This window comes from Glycine max, chromosome 13 (genome assembly GCF_000004515.6).
Source record: "Glycine max cultivar Williams 82 chromosome 13, Glycine_max_v4.0, whole genome shotgun sequence".
Taxonomy (NCBI): Eukaryota; Viridiplantae; Streptophyta; class Magnoliopsida; order Fabales; family Fabaceae; genus Glycine; species Glycine max.
In genome coordinates this window covers 38,549,675-38,568,972 of record NC_038249.2, presented here as the reverse complement: position 1 = coordinate 38,568,972, position 19,298 = coordinate 38,549,675, and the positions used below count along the sequence as shown (strand labels likewise).

The window sequence follows — 19,298 nt, the reverse complement described above, 5'->3', positions numbered from 1 at the left end:
TCTAAAGCGATGATTTTATCTGCTTCACATTAAGATGGTTCTATGTCCCCATATTATAACCTTCTTTTTTTAGGGCATCCGGCCATATTATAACTTGAACTTATGGTATATATTTTACCAAAAAATTTGTCTCACCTCGATCTTTGTAACTACGACCTATTGCTTCTTTCTTGTTTGCTATGATGATTTTCTTTTTCATGTTTACCGAAATATAAGTCAAAGTGGCATCCCCCACGTTCACGAAGTTGTGCTGAAACTAATATTCAACACGCTACAAATTATGATTGCAAATTAAGAATACTACGTACAGGAGGAAAAACTCGCATTTAACAGAAAAAAAGAAAATAGGGAAAAAAATATTGTCATTTTTTTCAAACTAATGCTTGTGGCTGATATCATTGTTTCTATATTAGAGTCCACTTGTTTGTTTTATTTGTCCGGAGAAAAATGATAGACTCAGTGTGAATCAGTATATATATATAATGTAAACTACGAACGTTTCTCTTATGGTGATGGCCAACAATAATGCTACGTTCACAATAAGACTTCACCAGCAACATCACAAAGATTTGGTGGGTATATAGTAGGATTGTGATTTTTGGTCTGCCACATTCGAACGTGCAGTCCTTGTGCCTTTGCTGTTTATTCTGTCAAAATAATTAAATTTTATATCTTGGCAGGTACAAGGGAAGAGCTTATCATGTTTGAACAAGGAGTGATAATAAAATTAACATAACGAAATTAATCTGCATAAGAAATGTTAAAATTTACCAAACTGCTACTCATAATTATAGGAGCATGGTCCGTTTAGTTCATTTTTTTTTATTGCTTGTCTTGATACCAAATCAACTTAAAACTGGTGCACGCTTATTTCGAAAAGATTACTAGCTATACTATAAATGACTAATAAGAGTCCTAATCACACACTCCTTGCTATAATAAGAATTACTGTCATCACATCGATTTCGTTAACCATTTACCTTAGGATAATATAGTTTAAAGCCATGGTATGAATAATTAAGATAAGGTGGACTTTTGAGATTACGGTTGGGTCATGACAACATTTTCCATTTCCAAAAGTCTTTTAACTCTACATTACACTATTTATTATATTATGAATAATTGACATATATGATATACCCCTAATAAATGATTTCACTTAGTACATTAGCATGAATCATTCATATATACCCTCCTTGCCAATATAACATTATAAGCCTTCCTTGTCTAAAGAGCTAATATGCAACCTTAAGGAATTCCACCATCTATAGCTGCACTATATTATGAGATTATCTATCTATCATTGCTATATTCAATCCAATAGTTTATCAATTCACCATGGAAGAAAGGGAAAACAAAGAGATAAAGATAGCCAGGTTTTCAAGTTGTCGTGGGGTTGCATTTGAAATCAATCCAAATAGAAGCAACCCCTTTGCAATTGGATCACCACCAAAGCAGGAACGGATTGGAACTTGGCTATGGCTTCCATGGACTCGAAACAGTTCATTCAAAGTTCTTCCTCAGCCTCATACCATTAGTCCAACTCGGAGCCGTGCCAGCAGCCACTTCTGTGACATTGACATTGATGCAAGTGATTTTGAGGTAGAGTTCATAGCCGAAGTTCAAGATATAGAAAAACCGGATAAAGCTAATGTGGTTAAGGTGCAAAAGCTACTTCCCAAAAGTGATCCACCAAGGAGGTCAAGGCTCTCCATAATTTTGCTTGATCAAGGGTTCACATGCTACAAAGGGCTATTTCTGGTTTGCATGGCCTTGAATGTGGTGGCATTGGCTCTTTCAGCAGCAGGGTGTTTCCCTTATGCCAAGACAAGAGCTGCATTGTTCTCTATTGGGAACATTCTAGCTCTAACACTGTGTAGAAGTGAGGCAGCTTTGAGAGTTATTTTCTGGTTGACTGTGCAGACTCTTGGAAGGCCTTGTGTCTCTCTTAGAATCAAAACTGCCACCACTTCATTCCTTCAAAGTGTTGGGGGAATCCATAGTGGTTGTGGTGTTTCTTCTATAGCCTGGCTTGCTTATTCCCTAGTTCTTACATTGAAAAACAAAGACAAAACTTCCCCAGAGATAATTGGAGTTGCATTCACCATCCTCTCACTCATTCTACTCTCTTCCTTCGCAGCTTTCCCTCTTATCCGTCACCTTCATCACAATGTTTTCGAGAGAATTCACCGTTTCGCCGGGTGGATGGCTCTCATCCTTCTCTGGCTATTCATTCTTCTCTCCATAAGCTATGAACCTTACTCACACACCTATGACTTGACCATGTCTAAGGTGGTCAAGAAGCAAGAGTGTTGGTTCACTTTAGCCATCACAATTCTCATTATCATTCCTTGGCTGAGTGTTAGAAAGGTGCAAGTTAATGTATCATCTGCTTCAAGCCACGCCTCGATCATCAAGTTTGAAGGTGGTGTTGAAGCAGGTTTACTAGGTAGAATAAGTCCTTCACCCTTGTCAGAATGGCATGCCTTTGGGATCATATCTGATGGGAAGAAAGAGCACATGATGCTAGCTGGTGCAGTTGGTGACTTCACCAAGTCCTTGGTTAGTACCCCGCCAAAGCATCTTTGGGTTCGCACCATGCATTTTGCTGGATTGCCTTACCTAGTGAACTTGTATCAGAGGGTGTTGTTGGTTGCCACAGGGTCAGGGATTTGTGTGTTCTTGTCATTTCTTTTGCAGCCTAGTAAGGCTGATGTGTGCTTAATATGGGTGGCTAAGGACATTGAATTGAACTTTGGAAGGGAGATAATAGAGTTGATGAACAAATATTCAAAAGAGAAGGTGATAGTGCATGACACAGCAATTTCTGGTCGTCCCAATGTGGCTGAGATGAGTGTGAATGCTGCCATTAAGTGGAATGTTGAAGTGGTTATTGTCACTAGCAACCCTGAAGGCAGTAGAGATGTGCTTAGAGCATGCAAGAGGGCTAACATCCCTGCCTTTGGCCCCATTTGGGACTCTTGAAAAGGCTCAAAAAATGTATTGCAAGACAAGTATTCATTACTTCTCTGTTTGGATGGAACAGGGTATCAACTAATAATTATTCTTGTTCATTGATATTATTAGCTTGTAAAATGAAATCCTACAGTACATCACTCTGAATTCCTTCCTTGTGTTCTTTATTTTCTTCTCTCTGTTTTTATCCAGTTCATACAAATGCTCTCTATTTAAAACAAATTAACTTTAATTAATGGTAATCGTGAAAATTCATTATACATACTATAAAGTACTAGTTGCACATCAATTTAATGCTACACCATGACCGTATGATTACTCACCTTAATTTAGACATGATTGACTCTATGCTGATTGACAGATACTCACCTTAATTTCTATCCAACCACATTTTAATATTAAAAAGTAGGTGCAAGCTTCATTGTCCCGTTGACGGCTATTATTCGTGCACATCAACAACAACAAACAAGAAGGACAAAGCTAGATCAAATGGAATTAAGTTTAATTGATACTGCATCGAAATATTAGTTTAAACTTAATGATTAAATTTGGAGGATTTAAGTTAACATAACTCGATAGATAATATTGTAGCGATCATACAGTGCATCAAAAATTAAATATTTGCTTCCATGCAGCGATCACATGAAAGCACACATTGCGTACTATTATACAGGCATAAACACAATTTTGCTATTTTCCATAATCTCAAAAAAGGAGATTCTTATTGGTTACAATTCCATAGAACAAAGTCAACAAACCCGAAACATGAAACTTGACACAGACTAAACATGACATTAACAGAAATAAACCTTAAAAAACACAGCGTTCACTCAAGAGACTCAAGCACCGTGCGACCCTTCTTCATGCTTGGCACGACCAGTTACGCGAGTCTCCAACACCACGCTCTGCCTCAGCACTCTCTCGTCCTCTCCAGAAACCATGACTCGAGTCGTTTCAGCAATCTCAGCAATGGTTTCACCAATGGCATCCAAGACCCCACCCGCTTGTCGAACGTGAGCGCGTTCCTGAACTATCTCCGCTGGCTTCATCATGTTCTGTCCAATCTCAGCAACGGTTTCACCTACTGCTCCCAACACCTCGCCTCCTCCCTCGGTGATGTTGCCAGTGACGTTGTCTAACAGCTCCTCTCTCTGTTTTGCATCACCCAGCTTCTCACCAATGCTGGTCAAACTTTTACCAATGACACTCTTCCCCTCTTCTTTCCCTCCTCCTCCTTCACTTTCTCCTCCCATAGTGTTTTTAAACGGTTTCTTTACCTTCTCACCGGCACTGCTTACTGTTTCGCCTATTGCTGTAAACACGATGCTTCCGGTTCCCTCCTTCTGAGGGTTTCTTTCACTTGGCTTTGGTTTTTGTGCATACTGCCTCACAGTTTCGCCAATTCCTTCTGATGGCCTCTCTTCAGCTTCCTAAATCAAAGTGTCAATTTTTAGTATTACATAATAATAGTCTTCGACAACATTGAACCTTATTTTTTCTTAACAGTTCTATTTCCAAAATTACATAGCTATCTACTAAATCAATTAAGCATGGTTCTATATTGACATTCGTGAGTTGTGAAAATTAGTTAGGTTGCTATTTGATGTTATCTCTTAGACATACCAGGATGACTAGTAATATGGCCAGAATGTTGTTACCTCATCAAAATGTTGACTTTTTGAATCATGCATGAAACTCTGGTTCTAATTAGAAAATAACACCAAATAACAAAGCATTTATATTTTCTTCAACCAACTACCGAACTTGACTTTATTCGACTCAAGCTTAAGCTTTGTGGTGAAAAGAAAATAAATAAATAAAGATCTCACTGATGATCAATCAAATTCTCGTCTCAAACAAAGATTAATTATAAGCTTTGTGATGAAAAGAACATAATTAAAAAAAAATCTCATTAAAGGTAATCAACCTTATTCTCGTTTCAAAGAAAGATTAATTATAAGCAAATGAATACTTGGATGGATGTGATGGTAATCCTCAAATAATTTATATTATGTTCATGACTATATCAGTTAATGGCTTTTAGTATATATAATTGAAGGAACATCCTGTCGCCATAAGCTAATTTTTAGACTTACAAAATCTAAGCCCAAATTCTCATATGATATAGAAGCTGATTACTTTAATAAGCATAGATAGATTATATACTATATTAGATGGTATATAAGGACAAGAGAACAAAATGACAAGCATAGAGTGAATATATTATATGGAACCTGAGGTTGAGATGGTTTTTTGGCCTCCAATTCCCGCTGTGCCTCCTCTTTCTTCTTTGCGGTGTATTCCTTAGCAGTCTCACCAGCAGAAGCAGCCAGCCCTTTAACAGCACCGGCCGACATCGAAGCAAGCTCCGCGGCCTTATGTCCGGCATACCCGGCCGCTCCCTCGACAACATGGGCGGCGGCCTTGGTCCCTTCCACCGTCTTTTCCGCCGAAAAATGGGCCGCGGCCCACCCCACCGCGGTGGCCTTGTCCCTCAAATCAGCAGCCACCTTGGCAGCATACCCAGCCGCACTCTTCCCACTCTCCACGGCGACATCCTTGGCCTGCACCGCTTTCTCTCCGACGTAACTCGCCGTTGTGCCACCCGCACTCTTGGCCTTCTCCGCAGCCTGAAGAGTGTAGTCTTTGGCCTTCTCTGCCACTGGCGCAGTTTTCTCCGAAGCGGTTTTCGCTGCACTTGAAATGGTGTCCTTTGTCACAGCATAGCCTTGCTGACCCTTCTCTAACGTTGCGTCCTTTGCTTGTGCTGCAAGATTCTTTGCCTGTGCGCTTTTCTCTTGTGCGGTTTGTGTTGTGGTGTTCAGTGTCTCGCTTGCTGCTTGCTTTGCTCTCTCGTACTTTTCCTTCACACCTTGTGTGGCTTGATCACTGTAGTTGGAAATCTGTTCCCACGCTGATCTTTCACTTTCACTCTCTCTCTCTTCTTCTCTTATTGGTTTCTGAGTACCACCACCTTTTTCCAACGTGCAAGTTATAACAGCGGTTGTTCTTGCACCTTCATTTTCAGCACCAACCCTTCCCCTTGCAGTTTCTGTTTCTCTTCCTTTCTCTGCCACTACTTGTCCTCCACTTTCTCTTCCTCTTTCTTTCTCCGTTCTTCCTATTACCTCTCTGGTTCGTGTTTTCAGTTCTGGTCTATCCTTGTTTCCTTTTTCTCCCCCTTCAGTTCTCATTTCGAACTTCCCAACATCACGAACACCACCACGAGCTTCTCTTTGACTCTCTTTGTTTCCAACTACATTGGCTGCTGCATGGTCAGTTACTTTGTCAGCCAGGGATTCAAAGTGTGCACCCAGCTCGTGAGTCTCTCTGGCTTTCCCACGTCCACCAATATCTCCCATGGCTTTTCCTGCATGATCTTTGACCCTCTCTCCAGCTTGCAAGGCTTCTATGCTACCCTGCGGAGTATCCTTCCCAGCGGTGATGTCAGATTCTTTAGCTTGCTCCGCAAGGTGCTCGAAGTGGGTGGCCATCTTGGGAACCCTGTGTTTCTCAACGTGAATCTCCTTCTCGGTGGTGGTGTTCTCTCTGCGAGCCAATTGTTCAGACGCCATATGTTGCTGTTGTGTTGTGTACTTGTGTTTGGTAACTTTGAAAGAACAAGGGCAATGTTTTTTAGTAGGATGTGTGTGGGGTGTGCATGGGAATGGAAGTGTGATTAAAAAGGAGAAGGGAAGGGTTAACGTTGGCGGTTTGGAAGAGGTGGGGTTTGCATGAGGGAGGACATGTGGTAAAAGGGGTAGTGGGAAGTGCAACGTGTGATGGTACCCAGAACTAATTTACGTGACTCACCAGAGGTACGTAGATAAGTAGATTAGATTACGATGATTGGATAAAGAAGGGGTTGGGTTGGGGGGTTCCATGTTTGATACACATGGCAAGTTTCAAGGACAAAATAGTGCAAGCAAGACACATGGCTATTGGCTCCAACGTGCTTCTAATCATTTGCACCAGAGGGGTGCTGGCATATATATCTTGATTCTTCACCGTCTTGTTGAGCATATTAGTGTTTGTTTAGTTACTACTGGGCTTCTTTTGTGGAATGGATCGAAACTCATAAGCCCATCAGAAGATGACGATCATACAGCCCAATCACGTAGAGTTGCATGCCCTTTTAGATATAAATCTAAGATCATGTTAATTACTACTTTCACTTTCACAACTAAACAGAAATCATTATATATTCAACAAAATTTACAATACATAATAATTTATATTATTTACACACATAATAGTGCAACCATGCACCACATCCGCAAGTTTATTTTGTCAGTTTAACATGTATATATGTTGTCGTAGAAGTTTATACTATCAATCAATAAAAAAAATTCTTAAAAAAATATATATGATTTTTAAAATAATTATTATAAAATTTAATAATTATATATATATATATTATGAAATTTAGTAATTAAATAACAGTATAAAAAATATTTGCACTACCTACCATGCTATATATTATATATTCTTATTTAATTTTATCCATTTCTTTTTATCAAAAAGACTTATTTTTATTTTTGCTTCCATTGAAGTTACAATGTTGGTATCAATTCAGCGTTTTTAATGGAAATTATGGCAGCCATTTTAGCCATTGAAAAATTTGTCTACTTAAGAGTCACTTTTGGTTGAAAACTGGTTCTATGCTTCTCTTTCTTAACAGTGCATTGGTCTTCTTATACTCATTGGATGAAGGATGAATTATAAAAAGCTAACTAACAACTTTAATTTTAGGATCACTCACATATACCGAAAAAACAATGCTCGTGCTTACAAGCTTGCTTCTTATGGTACACAGTCTTTTGGGTATACTTGGTGGGATTCTCTACCATCTTTTGTTGATTAGGAACTCCTTTGGTACCAACATGAGCTTCCTTTTGATAGGTTTCCTTTGTCTTTTCTTTTGGGTACGGTTTGGCCCTCCAATTGTATCGTTTCTCTTAGTTTGCTTATATTAATATATTTGGTAGAGGTTTTATTGGAACTTTAGGGGTTGGAGTGTCAATTGAATGTCAACCTATTTTGTTCCTTATCCTCTGCCTTTTCTTTAGAAAAAAAAAAAAAAAAACATCATTTGATTTATTTTGATCTCAAAATCGTGACAACAAACTAAAACACTTCCCCTTCTTGTCTATAACAAAGTAACAACTTTCTTTAAATAGTTGAAATAGAAAGTATGGAAAAAAATTGAAAGTTTTGGTCAAAGATAAGACAGCTAATTTCATCTAAACTTGGAAGCCTTATTTGCTCCTTCTCCTTCTAGTAATTTAATCCGGACTGATGATGCTTAACATTGGTTTAGTTGGCAAAGTGGGAACAGATTCTCTGATCGCTTTTTCATTCTTAAGCTTGAGAAAAAAGGAATTTCATCAAGCACCTGATTCACAACGATCCAGCAGCACGTTATTCCAAAGGAAACATCAGTGCAAATGCTTTTCAATATTCCAAAGGGGAGCTATTTGGTACAATCAAGGCATGTCTATGCCAAAATAATATGAAAATTTACAATTTGTAGAATCAAACCCTTTTATTGTCCAATTCCAAGAAACCAAATGCCAAATTAAATATTTCCTACATTAGAAAACAATTGGTTTTCCTCTAATAAACAAAGTTTGCAAGTCACTAGCTAGCTGCTTCCTTTCCTTCAGTCAAATAGAGCCGCATGCAGAAGCACATTCCATGTATCTGGCAGTCCTGGAAGACACCAATGGCTGCAATCAGTTGGCATAACCCCACTGTAGCCTTCTGGATGTGCATCTTTCCTGTACTGTGAGAGTGTAGTCACATCTAGGAAATGCACTGGCTTCTTTATCCTACTCAAAACCTTGTTCACTATCACCAATGCCATTGGTGTCCCTGCAGGGTACTTCAATCCAAAGAATGGTTTTGTCTCACTCATACAGGATTTTGCTGGTTGATTCCAATCTTTCCCCCTAATTACCACATCACCACCATGCACAATTAATTAATAAAAACCAATACTACTTAAATTTTCATATAATATAATTAGAAATTATTAGATTGTCCGGTATTATCGTGATTCTAATTAATCTCTATGTGACACATAATTAAATGTTATTAATTTTTTTTCATAACTTAAAAAAATTAAATACATGTCACATATATTGAACAAAACTATAGACAAGTGATTATACCAGACTATCTAATAATATCTCTATAATATGAACACAGCTTAGTACTTAGACTAATAAACTAGTAGATTGGAGTATAAATAAAAACATACTCATAATGCACAGGGGAAATTCCTAAAAAGAAGACTTTGCTTTGAGCTGGATTCACGTTGATGTTAACCCATCTAGCCCAAGTTGTCAAACCTTTGTAGAATAAAATCAAACGGTTCATGTCTTTGTACAACTTGTTACCCTCTTGAATATAGTCCCACCTGAAATGGAATTTTCACGAACACAAAATACTTATCAGTAAATTGCTCACCCATGATTAACGGAATTGATTATGGCATAATAATGATGTGAAAGATTGATCCTACGGCTGTGAACTCCCGGTGTGGGTCCACCAGTGCCACGTGTTGAAAACTAGCACGTCCATGCCTCTCCAAGCGTCACCACTCTTTATAGAGTCAATCTTCAGAACGGTTCCGACGTTCTCACGGTCAAGATCTACCAAGTATGCTGTGCGGTATAGAAATAACTGAAGGCCATAGTCCTGATAAAATAAAATAATTATAATTATAACAATTTAATTATACAGATATATGTGAATAATTTTTCCATAATAACCGTATTTTGGTACCTCCACCAAAGTTTACTTCTAAGAAACTTCCCTACCAAATTACCAAGTGGTGACTTTTCTTACCTCTAGGTTCAAAATATTAAAAAAAAACAAACTAAAAGTACCATGGAATAAAAAAAAACTAGAAGAAAAAGAAAATATCTCCTTATCACAAAGTGGCCCATTTTTTTTTTTTATACTTTTGTAGCTTACCGAATTTACAAAGGAAAAAGTCATGTAAGCAGAGGACAGCGTATGAATGAAGCCACTAGTGTCAAGTGGTCCAATTTGGAAGTGATTAAGGACATAATTACAAATTATATCTACAAACCTAGAACTATTGTTGCTGTCACAATTTTGTGCAAATTGTACATGTACATGTATATCAAATACATATGGCCCACTTCAAAAAAAAAAATTCCCTTTTCCATTGAGCACAATAAACCCATTACCCATATGCAATTATGAATGATTATACCCGTAATGTTGTGTAAATAGCATGATTGGAGCTTGTATGTGGTTGGCAAACACAGTAAAGCAGGTAATCAATAGGATTATCTTGAATGAGAAAAGGTAAAGAGGCAAACATCAAATTTTCAATCATTGCAGCTGCGGGAATGGATTGTGCAAACAAAAATGGGTTGGATGAGTAACGTTCAGTTCAAAATTTAGTTATAAATAATGATGGATGTTGGGATGCTACGGAATACTAAGCCGAGATTGATGACTTGGTGTTAATTACTAGACACATAGCAAAGATTTGGAGGGAAAACTAGATGTCCAACTTTCATCATTGATAATTAAGACATTTGTTTAACAAAGTTTCTATACAAAACAAGAACGTGTTGACAATTTGGAGCACAAACTCGACAAAAGTTTTGAGGGGTTTCTATGCAAATGAACAATAAACAAAACGGATACAAAATAATTTATTAAAAAACAGTGAATTGGTGACACTAAACCTTTTTGTACAGACTTTTTACTTTTAATTACAGTATCTTTAAGATACTACTATTAATTAGCAATCTCCTTTTAAGAAATTACTGTAGTTTTAGCATAGTTGATAAATTTCACGATAAAAGGTTTCCCCTTTCCACGGTAACAAAAATGTTGCAACCGAAACATCACTTGTGAGGTAATAAATAATAATAATTTAACTATTTTTCTTATAGAAAATAATAAAAGCTATACTTCTCACTTTTCCGAAACAGAGAATTTTTTAACTACCAAATTAATTGGAAAAAAAACATTTCGCTTTTAAAAAAAATTACTCTATGTTTCGATCTAGCTAAGGAAATTTATGTGCACGTTCAAAATTGGTAGAAAGAGCAACTGTGCAAGTAAAGTATAATTATAGCAATTAAGGGAAACATTTATTATCCTTCAAATTAACAACCAAAGGTGTCCCTGCAAAAGGGGAAGCCCCCCACCAATCACGTCCCAAACCTAATTTCGGTGGTAAAAAATATACCCACAAAAACTATATTTTGATATCCAAATGGTAGTAGACACATAGTGAGAGAGAGAGAGAGAGAAAAAATATATCTATGATAAATAATATAATAGAAAAAGTGAAATTTTGAAATATTAAGGTGTCAAAATATCACCGGTTACTCTTGTACTAATATACTATCTCCCCGCCGGGTCATACATAGTCAATCGGAGTCATGAATAGCTGAATTAAAGTTCAAAACTTCAAATAAGGCAAAAAAATAACTTTGGAGTGAGAAAACGACGCCACTTGCATGGACACAACACCACACCAAACAAGCAATCATCATTCCCACCACAACAATTCAACGCAAAAGATGGAAGTAAGAAAAATAAAACAACACATGACTGAAAAAATAGTTTGCATAATTCACTTGATTTTAATAATTATTCTTATTTTTTCAATTTTAGTTCTTATATAAGAAAATTATAAGTTATAGTCACTACCATTAATATTGATGTTGCTGATAAGTGTTGTTATTATCACCACTACAAACGACAGTGAAAAACTGTTAAGGAAAATTTCATGTCCTCATTTTCTGACAGTTTTAAAGAAGCCAGATATGTCACAGTTTGACACTACAAAAATAAATTGATGTTAACAACTGTCTTGAGCCATGCCATTAACTCCGTTAACAACGTGGACAAAATCTAAATTCTTAATATATTTGTATAGATTAAAACTCACATTTTTTTTTCTCTTCTTAAGAACTAAAATTTAAAAAAGGAGAAACTATAGGACCAATTGAATAATTTAACAAAAAAACAATAATAGGAAGAATTAGAAAACCAACCTCAAATGTGATTTTGGAGAGAGCATCTTGCTTTATGAAACTGGTTCTAGTGTTAGGCACCCAAGAGTGAATCATACAAGCCAGAGAGTTGAACTGGTTCAAACTCAAGGAGTCACCAACAAACATAATCTTCTTGCCCCTATACTTAGCCAGGAAATCAAATGCGTTGAACCTGTTGGTAGCTACACACGTTTAGCCACAACACAAGACATGAAAATTGAAGCAGAAGAAGAAGGGAAATGTGAAAGTGAAGGTTACCTAGGTAAAGGACAAGAGAAGGGTTGCCATCTATATTTCTGATACTGTTTGTCTGGTCTACCGTACTTTTGGCAGTTGAATTGTGGATCTATGAAGGGACATGTAGAAGGGTCATAGAGAGGGTATGAAGGGTCATAAACCCATTTCCCACGGAACAAGTTGCATCTTCCTGCAAGTTTTCTGCCACTGGAAGCGTTTTTTGCATTGAACAAGGACTCATCGAAATCAAATTCATCGGCCTTTGATTGGAGGGAATAAATTAACACAACAAAGAGACACAACAAGAGGGTTGGTAATGGTAACAAGAAACTCATGTTTGGTGTTTCGTTCCTTACTACTACTACTACTACTACTTTCCCTTCCCCTGTGTTTTGTTGAAGGGAGGAAAAGGACGAGGAGTGCAGAAAAAGTTGTCTGAAACAAAGGCTTATATAATGGTTATGTGTTCGTTTTTGAGTGAATAAGGGGGGGTTGAAGAATGGGAAAACATGGCACCTTTTTCTCTCTTTTTTTTTTTTTTTTTATTTGTATTCATGTATACGTGTTTTTTCATTATTTTTTTATTTATTAATTTCTGCTGGCGGAAACAGTGCAGTTTTGGATGGATTCTTTAAACAGTGTCATGTGGTGGGGTTGGATCTAATCTTGATCCCTGCATTTGAAAAATTTTATGATTATTTTTTAGTCAAAAAATTATGGTCTGGTTTTCGCTGAGAAAGACAGAATTGAAATTGCCTAGTTTCCTAGGATAATTCTGATTCTTTGACTTTGGGACTTTAAATTGAGATCTTTGATTATAGTTCATGTCTTATTACTATAGTATTGTAGTTAATGAGACATTAACAACATTGAGATTACAATTGCAAATTTGCAATGCTAATATTAAGTATTGACACTAGTGTGTTCTGGTCACATGGTATTCCTTTATGTGCAACACCGGCCTCAATTGTGCTCCTTCAAGTAACTCTCTTACCCCTGCTATGGTGCTATTTAATTATCTCTCTGTATCACGATATCAATTTTGATTTGGGGTTCGGATCATAGAGACAGAGCATATCAGGGATGACCAGAAAAGCGATTTTTTCTCTTTCATGTGCCTGCATGTTTTCTCTTCTTTTTTTTTTTTGTATAAAATTATTACAGGTAATATGGAGATAAATATATATTAGAGAAAATAATTTGTATATTGACTTTATAATGTTAACTAATTATAATTTATTTTTTTTATTGAATTTTATAATAATTATCTTAAAAATTATATTTTTCAATTTTTTTTATTAATTAACTGTGTAAAACGTTTTATATTGACTGAAAATTAAATTATATATTATTCATATAATACATTTATAAAACACATTCAAGGACGGATTTAAGGGGGGCCGACAAGGGCCCGAGCCCATCCTCTCCCTCTCATGAAAATGTAACCGTGTACATTGGTCTTATTAATGTGATTGCTTAATTGTTTAATTATAAGAAATTCTATTGTGATAGCGTAATAATAAGTATCTCTTAATTTTAAGAGATTTTGTTTTCTTATTTTTTGGCTATCATATCAATTGGACTAATCATGTATATTTTCCTTGATTAACTATTGTTCTGCTTCCACCGTATAAAAAATCATATTGTATTCTTGTACCGAATCAAAGTTAATATTTGTATGCATACTTTATGCTAATATGGTATTCAGAGTTATCATTTGTTCAAAACTTCAGACATTGATTATTCCAAGGCAATTTGAGGATTTGACCATGTGAATATGAGTGGTTCTTAAATATCAAATCTATTGTGATAACATTATTTTTATTGTATTTTCCCACTATTGCGTCTTAATTCTCAGCAAACAATGAATGAAATCAGTCAGATATCATTTAGAACGGAAGGAAACATTTAACGTCTCTAATGAAATAGAGAAGCGTGAACTTAGTGAAAAATATCAGAATTAGTCCCCCTTTAACTGAGTTCTGAATCCGTCTCCGAACACATTTTATAATATTATTTTTTTAATTTCTTTTCATTACATTATCCACCTTGTCTTATACTCTGTTGTCATCGTATTTCTCTCATAAATGTATAAACTTTTCTACAATTTTATATACAAAAATAATTTCTTATATCGATCATACAGGTGAGGACAGCATAGCATGCATCTCATGCAAAGATAGGTCTCCTACCAAAGGTGTTAGATGTTGACCAAAGGCTTAACAAAGTTACGTAATTAAGCATATCTTGAATCACAAATGTGGCTGTGTGAGCTAACATAACTATGCAATGTTTTTTTTTCTTTCTTTTATTTGATGAGTTGGAGTATTCTATGTGACTGATTAGTTTCTGTTTCTTGATCTCCTCTCTTTTATAGTTGCCTATGTAACATTTTCTTGTAAATAATAGGCACATTGAATGAACATAAAATTAACAAAAGAAAATATAATGAAAGAAGGGAATCGGCATAAAATGGTGGTGGTTGCTTCTGCTACGTACAACAATAATACTGACGAAGGCAGTTGCGAAATATTGAATTATGATTGCCAATTATTGTTTAGATTGTGATTATTCCTTTTTGGGTGGGATTGGGTTGTGTCTGTAAAAAATATATAAAAAAGAATGAATAATATCTTACGTACAAGCTACTCTAATATTATGGCTGTGTAGTTCCCTGCTGATGTGTTGACAGTAAAAGAGTAATGGATGTCCCTGGATTGGTAACAGTACCTAATATATGATCTAAAAATTAATGCGGTTTCTTATCAGAATTATGTCGACGAATTTTAAACTTGAGATTATGTAAATTATACAAACCTTTTTTCTTTTGTCTCAAGCCATTTCAATTAATTTTTTGCTTTAGTAAAAACAAAAAGATCACACATAGGCATTCTCAAAAAAGAAAAAAAAGGAAAATAGTAAAATATAAATAAATATATAGGCAGATAGATAAATATTTCATATATTTTATAAACTTTTATTACTTAAATTATTAATATAAATTTTAATATATATATATATATATATAATTAAGAGAATCTAATTTGATTGATATCAAATTAAATTCTTACTGGGTAAAAAAAAATACTATACATAATAATGCACCCAGAATTGGTTCAAATATTCTAGTAGTAATTGACAAGAGACGGCGATTTTGACTAAAATTGTGCAATTGACAGAAGTTGCGTAGTGCACTCCATTAGTCAATAGAAAACAGGAACATATGTGCTGCTGCAGAACATAGCACGTTACAGAAATTTTATTAATAGTGTATCTAATATTTTTTCTTAATTATTTTTTAGTCCCCAAATTATATAAAAAAAAATCATTAGTCTCTTAAAGTTTAAAATATACTGTTATAAAAAAAGTTTAAAAAATACGTTAATAGTTCCTGAATGCAGATGGCGTGGTGATGTGGCGCTCGGAAGTGAATAATATGAATCAAATGCTGATTGTATTATGTCACCACTTTTTACGACTTTCGTTAATGTCATATAGTTTCATGGACTAAAAATGCATTTTTAAATATTTAAGGGACTTAAATGATTGTTTCAATCAGTAAAGAACAATAGATATAACGTGAAAACACGTTTTAACTAAAAAACAAAAAAAATTGTCAAAAAATTATTTTTTAAGTCTATTTTTACATTTATCAATTTATTATATTATATCAATATACATTTTCATTTTTTAAAACATGTTTTATAAATTAATTCTTTGAAAAAAAATAAAAATTATAATATTTTTAATGTATATTTATATTAAATTTATCAATATATAATATCTTTCGATTATATATTATTATATGATATATTTTATAAAAAAAAAGTGTACGATAAATTTATTAAATTTTATAGTAACTATTTGAGATTTATATTTATAATAATTTTTAGTTGGTTAACAGTAAGTCAGTAATGATAATACATGAACAATATTGAAAATTGAAGGAGGGTAATTAAAGGAAAATATTGTGTATATGTATAATTTGTACATGAAAGTTCTAGGCTAATGTGCGTCCAAAAGGGAAATTTCTTATCGGAACTGCTGATATGATATTATAATTAATATCGCAATTTCTGCCAATTAGTAATGTATTATTTTGATTGTTATAACTACTATCAATATTTGTTTTGATGACTGATATATAGGGTCATGGAAAGAATATATCATTTGTTATGTTTACAAATAAATAAAATAAAATAGTAATTGCAGTACGTACTCATCCTCATATGCAGAGGATAATCGGTGCAGTCCAGTTTGCAAATGATCCAATGATGGAGTACTTCGTATAAACTACAGTCTCAGATTATCTTATTGATTAAGAAATGAGTGTGAAGCCAACAAAACATAAAAAAGAAAGAAAAAGCAAAGAGCCACTTGGTGAAGGTTGCTTTGGCTAATCGATCTGTAAATTTTTATTATAAATGTTTAAATTCCTCTTTGAAATCATTTTAAATTGGAGTTGGTTTGTGGGTCAACTTTTACTTATTTTTTAAAGAACTAGCCACACGTATCTACAATACAACGTAAGGCATGTCAAGGGTCAGGTCCATGATTTGAAGTTTAATTTTTGTTTTCAATTATTAAAAGTTTTAAACCAAGACTACTCATTGTAAATTGTAATTTGTAAAGCTTTTGGTATATCAAATGATTTTGTCCACACAAAAATTTAACTCAAATAATTCAACAGAATTTGTAAGTATTATTATAAACTTATGTATGATATCCTATTCAATTCCTATATATAAAAATAGAAAAAAATGGTTTCATGCGTGTCCCTAAAATCAAGGTCAAGTCTTGGTGAAGTAATATAATCTTCTCTTTTTTTTTAATTACTCAAACATGATTAGTTTTTTTTTTTTGTATAAGATACGTATGATTTTTATCAAACAAATATTTGTTACGTTTTTATTATACTAATTATAATTTCAATCGGGTACAAAAATAAAAATTTTGATGTCTGCTTGAACAATACTAACGACACATTATTTGATATAGTATCTTTTACAAACTTGTATGGATGAATAAATTTTATGCGAGTTTTTTTTAATTTTTTTCTTTTCAAAATTAACTAATGATAAAAGTATATATAAAAAAATGTTACAAATTAAAAATTTCTTATATTAGTTGGCTAGTTATTTGAATTTAGTAAGTATTAGAGTTTTAGGAATGATTAGAATTAGTTTCTTAATTAGAATAATTAACGTGAGATTGCCTTTGATGTTATGTATAGGCCGACCACAAGTAGGGACCAGATCCGGAGTCCACGTGATCTTCCATTGTTCGTGACACAAACCAATAAAGAGAAGGGTTACGTTTCCAAACTTTGCGTGGAACACATGGGAGCTTAGTATATGGTGTACCTTTTTCATTTTGTTATTGTGTTCTTCTATTAAAATAACAATACATAATTGTGTTAATATTTGATTGTGATATTTAATTTTAAAAATTATAAAAAACTATATAATTTTAAAGCACAGCACATAAAAGGACACGACAACAGTGAAGAAGCCAAATTCATATATAATGGTATTACATGAGAGTGCAAGTAAAAGATTTTTGAACTAATTAATGCAACACACAACACCCCTTTTTCTCTTTTACACTTAGTGTGTGTGGTGTAGATTTCATGAATTGATGTGTCTTAATTTTACTGGATATGCAAAATTGAAAGAAAAAACAAATAAGAGATTTAATTATCGGAAATGAAGAAAGAAATAGAATGTGTAACAAGCATTTTTATAAAACAATTCGTGAAGTGGAATTTGATTAATTTTTTAATATCTTTTTTGCTGCTTTTTAAAATCATGCATTTCATAGTAAAAACAAGCTTTTAAAAAATTAGTTGTTAATTTTAAATTCGAATCCGCTATAGCTTCCTTTCTTGCAAAGTTTCTTAACACATTGAACATGCTTTGCTTTTCAAATTATGGCACATAGATCATGTCGTGTCTCAAAGCCAAACCAATACTTATGTTATTAATACATTAACTTTTTTATCATAAATGTTTCGACAAACCTTCAAAGGATACCTGCTAATCACGCCAAAAAAGATTCATGAGTAGAGACCAGGTTAAGAATAAGGACCTTCATGTTTACGTCAGTTTGAGTCCAAAAGAAAGAAAGTAGAGAGATCAACATACATATACATGAGAGAGTGTGAGCTATCAAGGTATGACTTGGACAACCTTTACGAGGATTGACCTAATTGAGATACTAATTGAAGGGATTGTGTTATTTTTTTTATTAGCAAATATTAATAGGGTAATTAGATTGTTAATTTTTGTTAGTAGAAGAGATTAAACCTGTAACTTTTTTTCTTTATATTTCCTAGAAATTGCATTATTAGTCATTATAATCTAGATTTCCTCCAATGATGAGTGACATGATTTGAGAATCTGGCCCAATCCATAACAATATATATTTGTTTTTTTTTCTTCAAATAATTAATAAAACAATAAATACATCTTATAACTATACTTTTTTTTTTCTCAAAAGTAAAATTTGTTAAAAAAAAGTTATTGATGTGCAAATAGCAATTTTAATCCAGGCTACGTACATTTATCTTGTAGATTCGATTACAACTTTGTCATAAGTTAATTGGTGACAAAGCACATGACATTTGTCTTGTAGATTCAATTACAAAAGTCATTCCCATGAAGCTAAATAATGTGTGTGAGAGAGACAGATGCCAAGTGTATGGAGAATAAGGAAAGATGGAGTTAAAAAAATCCCAGAACGTGTCGTAGACGAAGATGACTTTTACATATTCAATGGAAGGGTTATATTAAGGCAGCGCGGTGTAGGGCATGCGAAAACATCACTTGAGTTTAATGATATATATGCAATAAGCTAACGAGTTTCTTCTGACTTCTTGTTTTAACTTTGACGTATAATCGCTATCACGGAGGCTCTTTCAACACGAGAATTGACTCACAACATTTCTTGGAGCCCAAATTAGGCTCCATACATGTGTCACAAGTTTCTTCATTCTTCAATCTTCTGTATTCATACGCCTATATCACATATAAC

General features: G+C 34.1%; 3 protein-coding genes across 3 annotated transcripts; 1 reads left to right on the top strand and 2 right to left on the bottom strand.

The window, feature by feature from the left end:
* Positions 1–427: 427 nt before the first annotated feature.
* Positions 428–3,735, top strand: LOC100794472 (adenylate-forming reductase 06235). Its single transcript, XM_006594761.3, has one exon. The coding sequence runs from the start codon at positions 1,339–1,341 to the stop codon at positions 2,983–2,985; it is 1,647 nt and encodes a 548-aa protein (XP_006594824.1). The 5' UTR covers positions 428–1,338; the 3' UTR covers positions 2,986–3,735.
* SBP65 (LEA protein) lies at positions 3,674–6,611 on the bottom strand. Its single transcript, NM_001248593.1, is given in 2 exon segments — positions 3,674–4,406; positions 5,211–6,611. Coding segments are annotated over 2 exon segments (1,932 nt in total). The 5' UTR covers positions 6,552–6,611; the 3' UTR covers positions 3,674–3,815.
* A 1,803-nt stretch (positions 6,612–8,414) lies between these two features.
* LOC100813837 (protein trichome birefringence-like 39) lies at positions 8,415–12,817 on the bottom strand. The gene is made up of 5 exons (XM_003543261.5): positions 12,288–12,817; positions 12,030–12,201; positions 9,503–9,678; positions 9,239–9,397; positions 8,415–8,927 (listed from the first exon to the last, which is right to left on the bottom strand). The coding sequence occupies exons 1-5, from the start codon at positions 12,599–12,601 to the stop codon at positions 8,639–8,641; spliced, it is 1,110 nt and encodes a 369-aa protein (XP_003543309.1). The 5' UTR covers positions 12,602–12,817; the 3' UTR covers positions 8,415–8,638.
* Positions 12,818–19,298: the final 6,481 nt, after the last annotated feature.